A 19,230-nucleotide genomic window follows, 5' to 3' on the forward strand; every position below is an offset into this window, starting at 1 on the left:
ACTAGTCTGCTTTGACAAAGTTGAAGTGGAGTAGCAGAGGAGTTTTTGAAAAGGTTGATTATAAGAAAACAAATGAGTAGTAAAGGCTTACATTTCTCCTGTATGTTTTTAATAATCTGTGGAATCTGAAGTTTATCCTTAATTGACATTTTTTCTGGTTAAAGCAAGAGACAAACATTTTCGTACTGGGCTCTGATTGTTACTTTTAAGCCTGTGCTATGCTTTCTTGTCATACCCAAGAGGATCTCTGCAGGGCAGTATCACAACTGAGATGTCACCTTGTTCAGCCTACCTTCTCTTGTAATGGCAGCTTGAGCTCAAGCACTTGTTGCTGTGGTTTCAGCAGCTGAACCACTGGTTTATCTGCTTGCAAGGGCTGAAACTTCCTTAAATAGTTTCGCAGGGGAGCTGGATTTTATTGGTCATGTTGCTACAGATCTTTTTTTATTTGGACAAAATGAGTTAAGTTGCTTGTCCTGCCTCTTTAAGAAAGTAATTTTCTTAAATCTAATTCTTAGTTCTTTGCACCAACATCTTAAACTGTTAAATGTTTTGCATGTTAAATTTAGTTATCTTGCTGGCATTATCATATCTCTCATATGAGTGTTTTCTCGTATCTTGAAAAAAAACAGCTCGTTATTAAGGTTCACAGACTTGAGGTAACACTTTGTGTGCTTCAGGCTTTGATTGCATTCTTTTCAAGTTCATTTATTCTGGTTATTGCAGATACTTCAGTTTATCTTCAGTATAGGTTAATTACAGCTTGGTACGGTTGCTAAGGGCTTAGAGCACTTCGAGGCAGATATTTAACAACTGTAAAGCTATGGAGACAATACTGGTCACAGGGAGAACGCTGCTGTCATGTGATCTACTCAGCATTTCTGTCCCTGCTCTGGAAAACACCCTGGTGTGCATAACAGTTTGGAGAGGGACAGCATTAAAAATACTGAGAGAAGGAACCATAGTAACAGCCATGGGAAACCAGAGGACTGCTGTCACTTTATGGTCCTTCTCTGCATAAAATGGCCAGCTGTCATCCCTTCCTTGTCACCAGTAGAGTGACAGGGAGCTGAATTGACCGAAAACCACACAAAACAGAAAATTAATAGCTTTGCAGCTATGTGCTTCTAAAATTAATCAAATTAAATGAGTCTTAAGGTTTGGGTTTTTTTAAATGATACCTTACAACTCTTTATCAGGTGTGATACATACCATGAATTAATGCATTTTTGTGATGTAATCAATATGTCCCAAATAATCATAATTGATGTGATGGAGCAGAGTACTTCTTAAATTTTGTCTTCTCTCCAGCAGTGTAATATTTTTGGGAGGAAACTAAATTTGTCTGAAAAATAGTGTTTTCTCTTAAAATATTCATAGCAGTATTCAGTTCTTATAGGCACCTTTTTATTGGAAAGTATTCTGAAGTAATTTTGTAAGTCACCTAATAAAACTGCATGTTTGTTTTCTTTTTTTCTTCAATTAAATATCCTGAAATATTTTTCAGTCTCAAGAATTAATGTTCATGAAGTTTACAGTTCACCTGACTTTACACTTATGTATTAAGATCCAAAGTAAAATTGTTCAGCTTGTATTCTTTCTTAGTACTTGTTTTTTTTCATAGTCTGAGTTGGTAACAAGGCTACAGATGATAAGTGTTAGAGCCATTTATGCCGTTAAGCTTTATCTGTTCTGAACTTCCAGAAGCACTGTTCAGCTCTGATAAGGCCCTCCCATTCTGGATGGAGAGCGTTTCAGCTGCTTGTTAGCTCTGAATATTTAGCTGTGTTTGTTTTGAGGACTGCAATGAAAGCTCCTCCCTGTTAGCAAGCAGGCATGGGGGGGGCGGGGTGACTTGTGGCTTTGTTAAACTGAGGAATCCCTCACTGGTGTAAAAAGCGTTTTTTACATCTGCAGGATGATATGACCAGTGGCTGAACTGCATTTTCATGTGTTTTGTTGAAGGACAAGAAATGTTCAATATTTGGAATTTTGTCTTCATTTTCATTCATTGCAAATGGGCAGCATAGCTTGTAAAAGTTAGGTGCTTTTGACATATTTTCAGAAAAACAAAGTTTAGAAACATAATTTCTCCAAAAGGACAATCCTTGGCTTCTTGGTTGTTTGAATAATTATTATGCAAACGGTTGACTTACTGCATTAAATATTAAAACTCTTGGGTGTTTCGCTAAGGGGTTAACTCTCACATACATGGTGTGGAGAGTCAAAGGTGAAAGTCATGCCTCAAGTCATACAATTCATCCCATGTTTTTTCACCAATGCTGCCAATATGAATACAAGAGGTAGTATTAGATATCTAAGGATATATTTCATTTCTTTTCAGTCTTGGAATTGCAGCATCACAGAATAAGCTGAGTTGGAAAGGACCTGCAAGGATCCAGTCCAAATCCTGGCCCTGCACAGAGCCATCCCCAAGAGTCACACCATGAGCCTGAGAGCATTGTCCAAACACTGCTTGAACTCTTGTCAGTGTTGGTGCTGTGGCCACTTTCCTGGGGAGCCTGTTCCAGTGCCCAACCAAGTTCTGATGTCCACCTTTTTCCAGTATCCAAACTACACCTCTCCTGACAGCTTCAGGCCATTCCCTTAGATCCTGTCACTGCTCACCACTGAGCAGGGATCAGTGCCTGCCCCTCCTCTTCCTCTCATGAGGAAGCTGTAACTGCAATGAGGTCTCCCCTCAGTCTCCTCCAGGCTGAGCAGACCAAGTGACCTCGGCCTCTCCTCATAGAGCTTCCCTTCAAGGCCTTTCACAATCTTTCTTGCCCTCCTTTGGACACTCTAACAGTTTTCTGTCTTTTCTTGTGGCACCCAAAGCTGCCCCCAGAACTTGCTGTGAGGCCACCCTAGAGCAGAGCAGGACAATCCCCTCCCTTGCCCAGCTGGCCATGCTGGGTCTGATGCCCCCAGGACAATGTTGGCCCTCCTGGCTGCCAGGGCACTGCTGGCTCACGTTGAACTTGCCTTGGACCAGGACACCCAGGTCCCTTTGCACAGCACTGCTTTGCATCATCTCATTCCCCAGTCTGTACCTGCATCTTGGGTTGCTGCATCCCAGGAGCAGAATCCAGCACTATCCCTTGTTGGACTGCATGTTTGTGATTGCCCAGTCCTCTGGTCTCTGCAGGGCCTCCCTGCCTTCAGGGGAGTCAACAGCTCCTCCCAGTGCTGTATCATCAACAAGAGACAGTTTCAAGTCCCTAAATTTTTTTTTTTGCCCTGAAGTACACTAACAATCCAGCCTTTACACATTACTTGTTTTGCTCTATTCCAACAAGCACCCAGATTAACCATAAGAGGTTTAGCTGTTTTTCTCTTCTCACACATTCTTTTTAAAGCAGAAAAACAGCTAGAGGGAGAACAGAGTGTCCTTCAGGAACATTTCCTTGTCCCCAAAAATTAGCTTTGGTTTTCTAGGAAGCTGGATACTGATATGGTATAAAGAGTAAAGAGAGCATAGTAAATAAAGCACATAGCAAAGTCTAATTACTTTAATGGAAAAATTTTATTACAAAGAAGCATTTTGTACTGAAACTACAGTTCAGTATGGTAAATATGATTCTGCAGCTACTTTTTATTAATGAAATGTCTTGCCTTTCTAGGTATTTCTCATGTTGCATGAAAGACTATGTTCTATGTTTGAGAATCAAAGTTCAAAGTAGAATGAGATAGAAGTAGGTCCTGGAATGATAGGAAAACAGACAGCTGATGTGGGGCAGGGACTAGGGCAGGACACAGAAGAAAACATTGGTTTATTTAGCTTGGTGAAGGAGACTAGAAGATTAATAGGACTACAAGGTAGGAACATGAGGAAATCTTGATGGAAGAGGAAATAGCATAAACAGACTATGAATTAAACTATGTTATAAGGAATAAACTTCTAATGTTACTACTAACATTTCAAAACAGTGCTCATGAGCCTGGCAGCAAAAAAATGCTATTTGCAAGATATATCCCAATTCCTGAATTAAGTTGAAGGTATTTGCTGCTAGTAAGCTTATACATGTGACTTTAAGATTCTGTAGCTCTTTTAATCAAGAAGTATGTAGTCTTGTCCACTGCAAAGCAAGAGTAAAGCATGTTGGCCTAAACCATGGGCATTATGTAGGCCAGATGCCACATCTGAAAGGCTGAAGTATCTTAACATAGTCATTTAAAGCCTGGTTCAGTGACGAGTGGATAAACTTGAGACAGTGTCCCATGATTTACTCACAGAATTTAGTATGAACTGTATACTTAGTACAGGCTGTATACTTAAAATAAGCTCTGGGTTTGAGACAGTGGGTTCTTTCACTTTAATTTTCCTGTGGGTAGTTTGACATTCTATGACATGCTGTTTATGTTTTTCATTGCATACCAATGGTCTGCCATTGTGCAGGCCTTTGTTCTCAAAAGAAATGGAATGTGACAGTGTGCAGCAGGTTCAGCATGCCAAGAAGCTATTATATTGTACACACTTGGATAGGTATTCATGTTCCTCTCAAGCAAGAAAAATAAGGCATCTCTATGGCACATGAAAAGGTCAGTCTCTGAGTTAAAAAGCTGATAAGCAATTCACTGATGCAAGATGATAAGTATGCATTTAAGAGGTTGAAGGCAAGATGGCAGTGCCCATAAAACTGTCTACATTTTCACTTTGTGAAACAACTATATAATGATGTCAGAGATTTTGAGGTTTTTTTCTCAAGAATCTCCTTCAGTAACCACACATTTATAGCCTATTGTAAGTCATCTACTGCCTCACATGTGGTAGGGTATAGCTAAATGAAGCAATAAGGCTAAAGGGTCCTCACATTACTGCTTTTCAGGATTATGTTCATAAGTTGCTGGTGTGATCAGTGTAAATTTGCGATGAAATGTCATAGCAAATAAAAGGATAAAACTACACTATCACTTACATGTTTGAGTGGAATGCTGTTAAAGCTTTACATATAGCTGTTTGAGAATGCACAGGCCAATAGAATTTACAACAATATTCATGATCTATTTTAAAAGAATGGTAGAAAAATAATGGAAATAAATTGAGTGCTAGTAATTACAGATTATTCAGTAAAAAAGCTGGATGTCACAAGTATTCCTTTTTCCTTGCCTTGCAGTTGCATGGGGTAGAGTGAACCATCGCTGCTCAAGAGCCAGTCATGCATGACTGTGGGCTCTGTACTCAGGACAGTGGCGAGTATCTGGCCAAACTCCTTGTAGTAGGGACAGGTAGATGGGGAGCTGCTGGACTTGTGGTTGTCTTCCTTTGCACTGTGGTAGGCTCTAGAAGTTTTTAATATGCTCTTACTACATGGGACATCCATTTAATCTCTCCACCAGCTGTTTTAAGATGCTTTCATTCCAATGATGATTTTGGGTTGTTCTCAAAATCACATTATTTGCTCTAGTTACATCAAAATGACTGTTGTAGTCCTTTAGCCAGCTTGTTGCACCAGAGCAGCATGTTCTAGAGCTTTCTGACTAAAGACTTTCTGGCTGTACACCTCCTGCCAAAGTGGAGATGCCATTTGAAGTGAATGTGTTGACAGATGAGCAACTCCAGAAGCTTTGGAGGGGAATAGAAAGTCCAGGATAAAGAAATTGTCGGGTGGTATTGGGATGTTATTAAACTGTAGTCTTGCTACATTGTCTTTATCTTCACTGCCACACAAGAGTTAGATCTTACTGAGAAGCCTGAGATTTGCTTCTAGTCTTCATCTAAGAAAGCAAACCAGGTTCATGGGATTCATTAATCTGAGTGTAAAGAATGTTTGAGAAGACCTTGGGCTGAAGAGTTTGGGTTAAGGCATGTAACTAAATGACTTCTCATTTAGCATCCTGATACTGGAAACTTTATGCACTCCTATATCAGTTATTTATTCATCCTAGATCAGTGAGATACCTGACTGCTAGTGCCCTTAGTGTTTAATTTGTAATCTTGCTGTGTTTACTCATATGTCTAAAGTCACCTACATGTGCACTGTCCTTGCAGAAACAAACATCTTTTGGCCCTTCTTGTTTGTTTGTTGTCATTGCACATCTTCCCTTCATTATTCTCCTCCAGTTTTTTCTTTCATACCTTTTTACTTTTCTTCAACTGTCAGTGGAATTATTGTCTTCCTGTCTCCATATTCAGGTAGTGTCAGTGGCTGAGTATCACCGCAGGATCGATGCGCTAAATAGCGAAGAACTGCGCACACTCTGCAGACGTCTCCAGGTGCCCTCTTCAGTAGTTTAAACCCCATCTCCAGATACTAAAACATCTTTCTTTGTAGTGTCTTGGATCAGGGCAAGTCCTGCACTCAGTGGGTTTGTCTTGTCTACAGCACTACAAGGATCCAGCAGAAAATTCCTTTGTTTTGGATGTATTTAATTGTGCAATTCTGTGATGGAATCAGTAATTTTATGATGGAATTACTACTTCCACCTTTTTCACACAGGAATTTTCTGTTAGAATTTGAAAATTTGTTCTCAGTACTGCTTGACTTGCAGTGTTGTGTTTTAACTTCTACTTTAGACTGGTGTGTTGTGTTAGAAGCTTCCCTAAAAAGAATGCAAAACAGGTGAAGAATCCAAAACCTTGTTGCATGGGTGTTTAATTTTATATAGGAATCTTTCACCAAGAATCTCACAGTACATGGCAAGTATGAAGCTTCACAACTTCTGTAAAATAGGTAAGTATTTTTCCCATTATGAAAGCAGGTAACTGAGGCAGTTCAACATGGCAAACACATACATACAAAACAGTACTTTGAAATCAGTTTGGATTTTTGAAGGTCTGTGGATATGGATTGAAACTGATATTTGCATTCTCTTTAGGTGTTCCATAGTTTTTTGAGAATTATAAAATTGCTAGATGCTGTGCATATCATACATGCCTTATTGATGGAAAGCATAGATTAGATTTCCTTAGAAGCATCGAGTATTTTATTTTTCTCTAATACTTGGCTGCTGAAAATGTAATTTTTTTTTCTGTTTTTTTTTTAAATTTCTTTGATCTTGTCTTTTTTTACATATGTAATTCCACACAAGCAGACATTTTCTTAGCTCTAATATTTGTTTAATAATCAGTAATTAATCACTTTAACATGTTTTGTAAGTAGTACAATTACATAGATCAATAATGAGCTTGAACCTTGAACCCAAAAGCTTCACTGTTATAGGAAAGTCAGAAATCTTGCCAAAAAAAAGTAAATTATTCCCACTTGAGAACAGAACTGTTCTGTTTTTGTCAAGTGGTGGCAGAGAATCCCTGTATTAATATTCTGGAAATGTAGGAGCTCTTTCCATATACATTTCACCTGATATGCCCAAACTCAGGGTTTGGGCTGACTAGAAAATTCTGATGTGATGAGCTGCAGCTTATAAACTCTGCTTTGAGGCCATTTGAAGGTTGTGGTGTCAAATGTGATGTAAATTGTGTGTCATTTACCAATTGTGGAAGCCTCTGGAATCTGACTGTAGGTCAGTTTGCTCTGTCCAACTGTGGTGGGAACTAAATCTGCAAATTTTGAAGCTAGAGTGCTTTCTCTCAGATTATTTTGAACAGACACTCTTTGACTGCTTTGACTAAGCAGTGTTCTTCCTAGAAGGAAACTGCTTTACTTTAATAATAATGATAAATGAAAAAAGTCCATCCAAAAAAATACCCCAATCCCCAAAAATTCTAAATCAAAAAACTCAGTTTCCTACATCGCTTGAGTCCAGATTATTAGTGTTTTCCATAGTGATCTTTAATCAGAATTAAATAATAACAAGGGGAGAAAACTTTCTGCTCTACAGTTGAACAGTGCTTAACTTCTCTGGAGCTGAAGTAGTAATATGATGGATGAAAGGCATTTAAAGTAGAAAATACTTGGACTATGAAATAACATTTTAAGGATAGCACTATATAAAGCAGCATGAAGGTCATCTTTTTGTACATGAAGCTATATGGATAATTGCATTTTTTTGTTGTGATATGGAAATCAGTGCTTAATCCATGTTGGAAATTCTTGTTACTTTCCATTGAAAAAAGGAAAGCTTCAGCTTTTTTCTTGCTTGATACTCACTTTAAGCACACCCTTTCTTGGGTTTAGAATTAATACTGTAATTTAGTTCCTATATGAATATACTTTGATATGTTGACTTTATAAGCCTATTTTTAAATAACAAGAATTTGTGATAGGAATTTTTTTGTAGTTCTTGAGGGAGATGAAAGGGGTGTCCTTTTTTTTTTGCTCAGGTGGCTGTATTTGTTTGACTATTACTATCTGTATTTCAGAGTTTTCTTTGATTTGGCTTTTTTTTATTAACTAAGGAAGTTGACAAAAGCTTGGCAAAGTTTACCATGGTGATATTGTGAAATATTGCAGTTGTGTCCTGTATGTTTAAAGTATGAGGGATGTGGCAAACTGGATTTGGCAGGTATTTTCTTGCAATTTTCAGGATTCAGGTTTTAATTTGGACAGTCTGGCTTTCGGTGAAACTTGGTTTAGGCTGATAAATTTTTCAGATGCACTTAATCTTGTGAAGATTTCTTTTTTCTGTCAACATTTTAGTAAGACTTGCTGCAGTGGCTTTTCTTACTTCCTTACTTTTTCCTACTCCTCTATCAGATTTCACTGTTCCTAGCAAGTTTTAAATATCCCTGCAGTTGGAAATGTAGAAGGAGGTCTGTTTGGATTGCAGCTATTCTAGCTATCAAGACATGGCACTTTAACTTGGAAGTGCCAGTGAGTGTTTACTGGGGTAAGAAGCTGTTGTGAGCTGCATCTCATGAAGAATTTTGTGGCATCTGCCACAAAAGTGGAGACACTCAGTAGGGTAGATATGTAGGTCAGGTATTTTAAATTATTGCAGGACCCTGCTGCATAGTGCATCTTAGCCAGACCTCAGTGCTCACTATGCAACTTAAGTATTATTGCTGCTTTCCCACCCCACCCTCTCAATTCTTTCTTCTTTGATTCCCGTAAGTACTCCAGCAGATCAGCTTATGGAGCAGCACTACTCCTAAGGCACCATTCAAATGGTTTGCTCAAAATATATGGCAGTAGTCTTCCCAGATGTCTACTGCATATCTGAAAAGTTTCTTAAGTACTCTAAAAGAATATTGATTCAGAAGCTACTGAGAAATGCCAGTGTTGAAGTTTTAATTCCTTTCCTTTCTGATTTTTTTTAATTATACTTAGAATGCTATGTCAATATTAAAATGGAAGAGCTTTTTTGAGGTATCTTCTGAAAAGCATTTGAAGCCCTTCAGCTTTGTATGAGAACTGTTGTTTTAGCATAAAACCATAGCTTTCTTCTGAGTAAGTGTCTGTTAGTTATTGTAATATAATTGTGTACCAGTTTGCTATGGAAAACAGTGGAAATCTCGGTCAGATCAAATCTATTGGATTTCTAAACTTTTGAAGGACTTGCATAATTGATAACTGCATGATTTTAAACCTGTGAAGTTTTATCTTGTCTGCTAATAGGATGGCATGTACTTACTTTGTTGCTATTCTTTTTGTAGATAACAACAAGAGAAGATATCAATTCAAAACAGGCAACAAATATCAAAACAGACCTGGAGCCTGAAGCATTCCGGCCAAATCTTAGTGATCCAAGTGAATTACTACAGCCAGAACAAATTGAAAAGGTATGGATGCAGATACATCATTTTTTACTCCTGCACATTATTGTATCTATGCTATGACTGTGATGTAAAAGACACCAGTAAGAAGACCTTGTGTGATATTAAATAGAAGAAAATAAACTCTATATTAGAAAAGATGGCTAAGACCACCGAGTCCAACCTCAGCACTGCCAAGTCCACCACTAAGCCCTTTCCCTAAGTGCCACATCCTTTGCCTCCATTAAGTATTTCCACAGAGATGGTAGCTCAGACACTTCCCTGGGTACCCTGTTCCAATGCTTGACAGCTCTGACACTGAACAAGTTTTTCCCAAGATCCGGTCCAGACCTCCAAAGGCTTAACTTGAGGACATTTTCTCTTGTCCTGTTTTGGGAGAAAAGACTGACTGTTACAACCTACTTTTGGGTGATTGTAGAGAGTGATGAGGTCCTTCTGACCCCAGGCTTAACAACCCCAGCTCCCTCAGTCCTTTCCAGACCCTTCAGCACCTTCATTGCCCTTCTTCGGGCACACACCAGCATCTCAATGTTTTTCTTTTAGTGAGGGGCCCAGAACAGCACACAATTCTGTGACCACTCAAGGTGTGGCCTCACCAGTGCTCAGTACAGGGGGACAAGTCATAACTCTGTTCTTGGCCACCTGTGCTGCTTGTGTGCTGCTGTCTGTCAAGCAGCACCCTTAGGTCCTTTTCTTTTTTTCCAGCTGTTCTTCTCCCAGCCTGTAATGCTGTGGGGACTTTTTGTGACACAAGTGCAGAGCCTGGCACTTAGCCATATTGAGCCTTGTACTGTTAGCTGTGGCCCTTCAATCCCACCTGTCCAGATCCCTCTGCAGAGCCTACATATCCTCCAGCAGATGGACACTTTTCCCCAGCTTGTTGTAATCTGCAAACAGACTGAGGATTCACTTCATCCCCTCACATCCCCAGTTTGTTAATAAAGACATTAAACAGGACTGGCCCCAGTACTGAGCCCTGGGAACACAAGTGACTGGCCACAAAGTGGATTTAACTCCATTCACCACCACTCTCTGAGCCTGATCATCCAGTCAGTTTTTTATCCAGCAATGCACCTCTTCAAGCCATGAGCAGCCAGTTTCTCCAGGAGAATGCTATGGGAAATGGTGTCAGAGGCTTTACTGAAGTACAAGTGGACAATACTCACAGCCTTTCTCTCATCCACCAAGCAGTTTACCTTGTCATAGAGGAAAATCAGGTTTGCCAAGCAGGACCTGCCTCTCACAAACATGCCCTGGCTGGGCCTGAACCCCTGGTTTTCTTCCTGCATGTGCTGTGTGATGGCACTCAAGGTGACCCGTTTCATGACCTTCCCAGGCACTGGCAGACCAACAGGCCATCTTGTAAATGGACACTACATTGGCTAACCAGGACATCCCAAATTATCCTGGAATAGTGGTAAAGAGTGGGAAGTGGCTCAGTGGGCATATCTGCCAGCTCCCTGTTTCCTTGGGTGGATCCCGTCTGGCATCATCGACATACAAGTGTCGAAGCAGAGCACAATTTGTAGTAAAATATTGTTTTTTTAAATCTCAAATTTGAATGCACCACGTATTCAGACAGACCTTTGTCTGCCTTTGCCCTAATTTCATACTTTCTTGGAAACATCAGTAAAAACACTGCAGTTCTTGCTGTCCAGTCCAAAGTGCTTTCATTACAAATGCATTAATTGAAGGTTTGGGTTAAAAAGCACAAGAACATGGCAACAAGCAGCATTTACCCTTTAGCTTGTTACCTGCTGGCTTGAGTGATCTACTTAGTCAACACTAAGACATTAGTGAGAATGTAATATTATTATGCAAGAATAATTATATCGATAAACCTTTTAGAGATCTTAACAAACACATGTTCTTTAGTTGATAAATCATTCTTCTACAGGTCACTAGTAGAGGTAGGAAAAGAAACCTGCTTGAATGACAAAAAGTAGAATATACATGTGAACCTTCTGGTTTAGTTCTTAGGTTTTAAGGTCACATAAAAATGGGTGAGCAGAACATAATCTGCTTTCATTTATGTGTAATACATTGTTAAATATAAAACATATATTAAATAAAGGGTTTTAATTTTCTTGTTATTAGCTCACAAAGTCTCTTCCACCACGGACTATTGGCTATCCATGGACTCTTGTCTACAGTACTGCAAAGCATGGCATGAGCTTGAAGACCTTGTATCGGACAATGATGGGATTAGATACACCTGTGCTGTTGGTTATTAAAGACAGTGATGGACAGGTAGGAAAATATTTGTGTGGCAGTAGGGAACCCATCAAGAAAAATGTTTGAGTATAGAGGAATAACTGATGCTTCAAGCCATCATGGCAGATAAAATCGTGTACTAAGCAAGTTAAAATTTTGTGTATCAAGCAAATTTTCTCCTTAGAAATGTGTGTTTCACTCTTGAGCAGTCTTCCAACATAATACATGTCTAGGAAATTACCTACTTTAATGATACAAGTTAGCTGTTGTGATGCAAGAATCTGGTAATATCCAATTAATCAGTTTAATTTTAATATTTTATTCTCTTAAGGCACAAGAAATACAGTCTCTAAAACTTTCCAATGCTGAAAGGCCTTGCTGAGTTGGAATGTCATTAGCTGTGGCTAGTGCTTCTTGGTATATTCTCTGGCTGCAGCCAACATCTTTCAAGAGCTGTACTACCTTTGTTACATTATTAATTTCTTCTTTGAGTCTCTCTAGTTGTGCTCTGTTTTTCTTTGACTGGATTATGAATTTCAGGAAGTGGCTCACATCTCACTAGTTGAATAGCAAACATCCTCCCTTGAATAATCTAGTAACAGGTGAACAGTACAGGCAGTTTGAAACCTCCTGATTCTTTTATTGCAATTTCTATGTTTGTTCGTGGAAGCATGTTACTGCTGTCATGAAAAATTGACAGAATCACTGTAAAATCTCCACCATTCACTTCACTTATCTCTCCCAGTTTGGTAACCACAGTTTTTATTTTCAGGAAGCATGGTCTCATTCAGGAGGTCTGAAAATAGTAAATGAAGAGTATTTTTTCTTGTTCAAGTTGCAACTTGATTTTTTCATTTTCCTACCTCAGGGGTCCCTTAAAAAGAAAAATGCCTTCTAACTCTCTGCTAGTAGGGCAATCTTTCCCAGAAGTTCTTTAAAAATATTTCTTCATTTGCCTTTTAGTTTTGCAGACAAAAACTATTTAATAGATGTCTCAGCAGATTCATCAATCTCATACTATGGTGACTTCTCTAATTCACTTATTACCTTCTCAAAATAAATTAGTAAGATATACCTGCTTCCTAGTTCTTGATTATCTGTCCCAGAAAAAATACATCCTTCTTCTGATAGGCCTGTCTTGCTACCACTATGTAGTATTGTCTTTTGCTGAAGGAATTCATGTTTCTTTCTGTGTATGAGCATCTTGACTGGAATGTTCAAAAAGTGTCACGGTTTCCCTGTCAAAACATGGAGTTCACAGAAATGTCATATTTTATTTATTTTTTTGTGAAACAGACCTTAGTGAATCTCAGCTTACAGCCTTATACCTAGGAATATGTATGAAAGCATGCCTTGGAATTCTGGGTCAGGTAGTCACTGAACTGAGATTTCAAGCATATGCCAAATCTTACCCAGGTTCCACACAAGAGTGGGGGAAATCCATTTCATGTCTATTCAGTGAGCAGCATATGCAGAAGGAGTGGTTCAGATGAATTTTACGTGCTCAGTCCTTCACCAGTGTAGTGGGAGTAGTGTTTTCAGTAGCTCTGTCTCATGTTATTAATGAAAAATGTCTGCATTTGACAGCAAAAAATTAATTTTCACTATCTTTCTGTTCAAAACATATGGAAATTTAGCAGAGTCTTTCTCCTCTTCATGCAAGGATCTACAATCATGAAAAGTAAAGACAATGGTAACCAACTATACTCTTTAATAATTAGTCAGGGTAATTAATTTTATTTGTGAAGCTATTGATTTTTTTGAAAGAGGTTAATTTATTTTTAATGTCTTGTATCTTCCTGGCAGATAGTCTTTTTCAGTTGTGGAAAGCAGTTTTAAAGGACTAAGTACTTCATAGGAGAATGTGTCTAGGAATAGCTCACTATCAGCATGCTAAGATAAATACTGTATATGCCCTCCAAAAATGTGTTTTAAGAGACCAGGTGGTTATTCATACCTTACACTTCAAGATCACTGCCTGTTTTCTAAGATTCTAGTTCAGAGAAGATGCTAAATGAGATTCAGCCATTTTGAGAAATGACAGAATTATGACCAGATAGTTTCTTGACTTTTGCTGAGCATACCTGCTCAGTCCTCTTCCTATTTGTTGTTCTGCTCACTTTGTCACTTCAGTGTTTATGAAGGATCCTGGAATTGTCGTATCCATGGTTGAGGCATTTTTCTTTTAAACTGGAATGAATTTCTTTCCTGGGCTCCTTTGCCTGAGATTTGTTTCTTTGTTGCCCATGTTTATGAAGACTGCTTTTTTTTTATGTTGATAATAGGTTGAGAAAGGAGCAAGTGTACTTTGTAACTTTTCATAATGTTCCATTACAGGCTGATAAGCCTCACCCCACTGAATTTTTATTCAAAAACCTTTTCCGATTTTGCTTTTTTTTCATCTAATTTAATAATTTTATTTAGATGTATGTTTAAAAAAACCCAAACAAATAAAAGAAAAAGAAAAACCAACAAGCAAAACCAGTGAACTTTTACAAACTTTAATTGTGTAAAAGCTGAGCAATGCCTAGCTGGAATTTGGAATCTAAAGCCACTGAAATTGCCTGCTCCAGTCAATTCTAGGTGATTCTTTAATAAAGGTGTCCATGAAATCCATAGTTGCATCATTACAGTTGTTATGGATTGTTTATGTACTGGTATGTGCTTCAGCTAGTGAGCCCTGACAGCCATTTAAAAAGAAATTGGTACCTGATTCCTGAACATGAGTCCCTAAATAAGTGGTGGTCTAGAAATGGAATTAATGCAATTAACCACCTCAAGGATTCTGTCTAGTTTTATAAAAAGTCATTCTTCAGATTGTATGCACTACAGAAGTGTGAGACATGGAACCTAGGACATGGGAGTTTTGGTAATCCACCCTAACAATTAGCCACAAAAATCAGATCTCTAGCTACAGAACCTTGCACTTGGATTTGCTGAACTTCATGAGGTTTACATAGACCAAGTTCTCAAGTTTGTCCCTCTGGATGGCATCCTGTCCTGCTCTTAAAATCTGTCTCTGTTGTAAGTCAGGGTAACCAGTGCTTACCTGGTATTTGGACTGGAATTAATAAATCACATTCAGTTCAGTTTTTATCCATTAGATTTTCTTTTTTTCTTACTGTGTTCACTTGCTATCGAAGAAGAGTGCTCTTACTTTCTATTGTACCACAAAGCACATCTCAGTGCCCTCAGAACCATGGTAGTACAGTGAAATTCACAGAGCGAATTTTAAATTGCCAGTATTAACAATGTGATTTATCAGTTACTATCATTAGAAATTCTTGGATTCTGTGCAGTTTCTCTGAAGTTTTTCTTGCTCTGATGTATTTTTGCTACAGGTTTTTGGTGCACTAGCATCTGAACCATTTAAAGTGAGCGATGGCTTTTATGGCACTGGGGAGACCTTTATGTTCACCTTTTCTCCAGATTTTGAGGTAAGTAGTAATGACTTTGAATGCTTTTGCTCCCTCCCCAAGTATATGATCTTAAAATACTTAAGGAATAAATCTAACTGTAAATCTGAAAAATATTACAAGTTGGCCCAAAAATGAGTCATCACACTAGGTTTTTTTGTGAAATCTTTAAGAGTACAGTGAATTGGTAGTGTTTGCATGCTGAAGAACATATTCAACCTAACTGTAATTGTACTAAGGTTTTTCTACTGTTTAAATTCTGCCAGGTGTCTGTCTGAAAATTCACAAACTACATCCTTTTTAGGGGCATATCATCTAATCTAAGTATGTTTTCTTGTTATTTTTCATTGTGTAAGAGTTCTGGTGCTCAAGGACAACCTGGTTTGGAATGGTCTTATTTTAATTAGTGTAAAACCTCAGAGAATTTTTGTCTGCAGATGTTTCCTGAATTTTCTGTGTCAACTTCATTAAACTGGCCTCTAGCCACCCATAGTCTGTCTTTACTGATGGTTGGTTTCCCTTCTGCACAAAGGAAAAGTTCAGATCTTTTTACTTGCTAGTCTGTTTTGTTGTTTTGGTTTTTCTTTTGTAGGTTTTTAAATGGACAGGAGACAACATGTTCTTCATTAAAGGGGACATGGACTCTCTTGCTTTTGGTGGAGGAGGGTAAGTTACAATTAGAATCTGTTAGAAATATTTGTCTAGACACCTTTGGAAAAAAAAAAAAATTGGAATGGACTCAACAGTTAACCAGCTGAGAAACTTTAGCATGCCAGGTATATTTAACCTGTGATGCTGACAAAATTTAAACAGGATGTTTGTCTTCCCCATAGTGCGGCATAAGGTTTCAGCCCTGCAAGTTTATGATGCCTTCTATGCTTGACTTGCATATGTGTCTTCCTGTATTCAGAATGGACAAAAGATATGATTGGGGAAGGACATAAATGTGAAAATTTTGTGTAACTAGAAGAGGCCTGAATTGAAACTGAGCCATCCCAAAGCATGCCAAGGTCTCCAGAAATCATACATTGTCTTGTCCTGGTTTTTTTCCACTGTTCCGGTGTATATGCTTCTGGAATGTTTTCCTTATTTGCTATCAGCATTCTCTTTAGCTATAAAAGTGCTATTATGTTATCTATTTAATGAAAATGGAAGAGGCTGAAAACCAAAGAATTCTAATAGCTTGTTTCAGAATATCTGCAAAAGGGATATTCCCAAATTGTTAATAAATTGTAAAAAAAAAAAATAAAAAAATCCTTGTGGTATAAATTTATTAACATCAATTAACATCAATTAACATCAAAGGTGTTAAAAACTAATTCTTTCATTCCTTCTCATTTTTAAATTTTGAATGAAAAATATGTTTGATAGATTCAGTGTTTACTCCCTCAGTCTTTTGCTTTAATACATTGTCTGTCTTGCAGAGGAGAGTTTGCTCTTTGGCTTGATGGTGATCTCTACCATGGAAGAAGTCATTCATGTAAAACATTTGGGAATCACACACTTTCTAAGCGAGAAGACTTCACTATTCAAGACATAGAAATATGGGCTTTTGAATAAGTATTTGACTATTTCTACAGGTTTTTGTCCCAAACCTGACATGAATCAGTGCAGCTTAAAAATCCCTAGGAGCAATATAATGTATTTTACTTATCTGTTTTTGGGTTTTTTTTCTAATTTTTCAGTGTGGCCATTAGTGTTATTATTTTTAAATACCTGATGTTTTTTCATGCTCTTGCATCTGTAATATATTGTCATACTTTTTCTAAGATGTAGACTCTTTTACAAAATATTGATCTTATGGACTAAAAATTAACATTAGTTTCTTTGAGCCGTGTGGCCTGCAGAATTTTCTTATCCATGTTACAGTTGCCTCCCAGGTTTCCCACACACACCTTTCCTGCAATCCTGCTAGGGGGCTGCTTCATTGAATATAGCTTATTATTTTTGTATTCAAATTATGTCTGTGAATGAAGTTGCCCTCTGTGAACCTCTAAGAAAGCTGCGTGTGGGTATTTGGCAGCAGCACTGCAGAGATTAGTCCAGACCAATGATGGGTTATTCAAGTGGTGCCACAAATGGATGAGAAGCTGAGCATTCCTTCTTAACACATCCCAGTACAGACATGGTGAAGTTAGAAGATATCCAAAGTCAACAGTGCCACTTGTCTTGTTTCTTGTTCATGTGTAGAAAAAAGTCAGTTAATACGTGTTGTAGCTGCATGCTGATTGTATTTAAAGAGTGTTTTGCACATGCTGTTAATGATCTGCAGGTTTGGGACAAATACTGACAGTATTGAGCTAAGTGGCAAAGACTTACAAAATAGCAAGAGAATGTAAGAATCTAATAGTTCCAAAAAATTAAAAGGCTAAAGCAAGCAAAACTCAGTGAACAATTTGTAGCTATAGTAGGGCATTAAAAGTACAGAAACAGATGCATCTTTCTTCAACATAAAGTGTCAGATATATACTGTTATACTGTTGTAGCCGTGTAGCACATCAGCTCCAAGAATATAGCTTATTCCTGTCCAAAGAAAAAAAAAATACTTGTGATGTTTTTGAGTGGGGGTCTATGTTGTAAATTTACAATTAGCACCAGCTCTGATTAAAATGACATCATGTATCATAGGTAGACAATATTGTAATTCAGTAGACTTGTGGAATATGCAAACTTACTGTCATGTGACCTCAAAAGATAAATGACAGGCTAGAATACAGTTCCAGTAGCTCTTGTCCACTTTTGTAGAAAACTTGATAAGCCATTGTGGCAATAACAGCTCAACAAAACTGTTTGTTTCAAAGCTTTTATTCTATGTTCTGCAAAAAAAAACAAAACAAAAAAGAACAAAAAAATTGCTGTTAAGTGTGACAGTGACTGACTTTGTGCTGAAATTTCAGCTATTTCAGACAAACATTGTATATTATCTTGTAAATTAATGTTTAAAGTAGTTTTGTTATTATAGAAAAGTGTTGATTGACGGGTTGCTTATAGCACTTTAAATTATTCTAGAAATGGAATAAAAGCCAAATGGGTTGGCTTATGTAGACGTAGTTGTATATTTCAAAATATTTACTTTTCTGGAAAGTAAAAAAAAAACAAACTTATTGAAGACAGCTTACTGCTATGGTAATGAGAAAGGGCAGATGTTTCATCTATAATATGCTAATGCTCAATATGAATAGAAAAACAGGGCTTTGTTTCCTGTCTCTATGTATATCTCTTTATCCTTATTAGAACTTAGTAAAATGTGTAGAGTAAGTGTTTACAAAATAAGGAACTGTAAATAAATTGAAATGGCTTTTCTCCCCTTTGGTCTTCCACAGCAGTATTATTGTCTTTGTGGAGTTACAACTGATTATTTCAACAAAAAAAAAATAAATCCTGTAATGGATTTCAAGTACTATAAGCTCACAGTGATGTATAGCAAATAAATCTAAATATATGTAAAAATAAACTTGAGTTGGAGTTTATTTAGAAGGTGGAATTTATGTAGAAGCGCAAATGTCATTTTTTGCTGTTCATTTAACAACTGAATGTATAGGATGGATTTTTCTCATCTTTTTTGGCATTTCTGGGGCTTTTTAAAGCCCAGTGGGAAGCTACGGGAATGAAATATGTTGTCTTCAATTATTTTGAAGAGGGAGAGGGGAAAAGTCTCAGATCATTCTTGCTGACAAAACCATTAATTCAATTGCACAGTATCTATTCTGAACTCATATTGCAAATAAAGCATATTTTAGTTTTTTAGAGGGTGGAGTGGTGAATTTTATAAAGAATTATACTTTGAAGAATTAAATGAAAGTGCACAAAAATCTTTGGTAGCTGAATGTTTCCAAGTGTGGGCCTATCTAGGTAAAGCAAATAGGAAGCCAAAAAGTGGAAATCAAGGATAGTATTTAGTAAGCAGTACAGTAGCAATCATACTTGTAAAATACTAAATTAGTTAATAGAAGGACATTTGATTTAAAGCATAAGTGACTGTGG

The 19,230-nt window shown here is 37.5% G+C and overlaps 1 protein-coding gene across 10 annotated transcripts in view; it reads left to right on the forward strand.

Moving 5' to 3' along the window:
- OXR1 (oxidation resistance 1) overlaps positions 1-18,993 on the forward strand; it is a 257,813-nt gene extending 238,820 nt beyond the window's left edge. For 6 of the 10 annotated variants that reach the window (XM_015617464.3, XM_033512416.1, XM_015617467.3 and 3 more), the window contains 6 exons: positions 6,137-6,217; positions 9,497-9,622; positions 11,714-11,866; positions 15,172-15,267; positions 15,839-15,912; positions 16,671-18,993. In XM_015617464.3, coding sequence (XP_015472950.1) covers positions 6,137-6,217; positions 9,497-9,622; positions 11,714-11,866; positions 15,172-15,267; positions 15,839-15,912; positions 16,671-16,806 — 666 coding nt within the window. In that variant the 3' untranslated portion in view covers positions 16,807-18,993. Of the gene's footprint in view, positions 1-6,136; positions 6,218-6,609; positions 6,675-9,496; positions 9,623-11,713; positions 11,867-15,171; positions 15,268-15,838; positions 15,913-16,670 lie in introns of those variants that run through there. The other 4 variants (XM_033512415.1, XM_033512418.1, XM_015617472.3 and 1 more) reach the window with 2 other exon arrangements.
- The last annotated feature ends 237 nt before the right edge of the window (positions 18,994-19,230 follow it).

This window comes from Parus major, chromosome 2, assembly GCF_001522545.3.
Source record: "Parus major isolate Abel chromosome 2, Parus_major1.1, whole genome shotgun sequence".
NCBI classification, from domain to species: Eukaryota; Metazoa; Chordata; class Aves; order Passeriformes; family Paridae; genus Parus; species Parus major.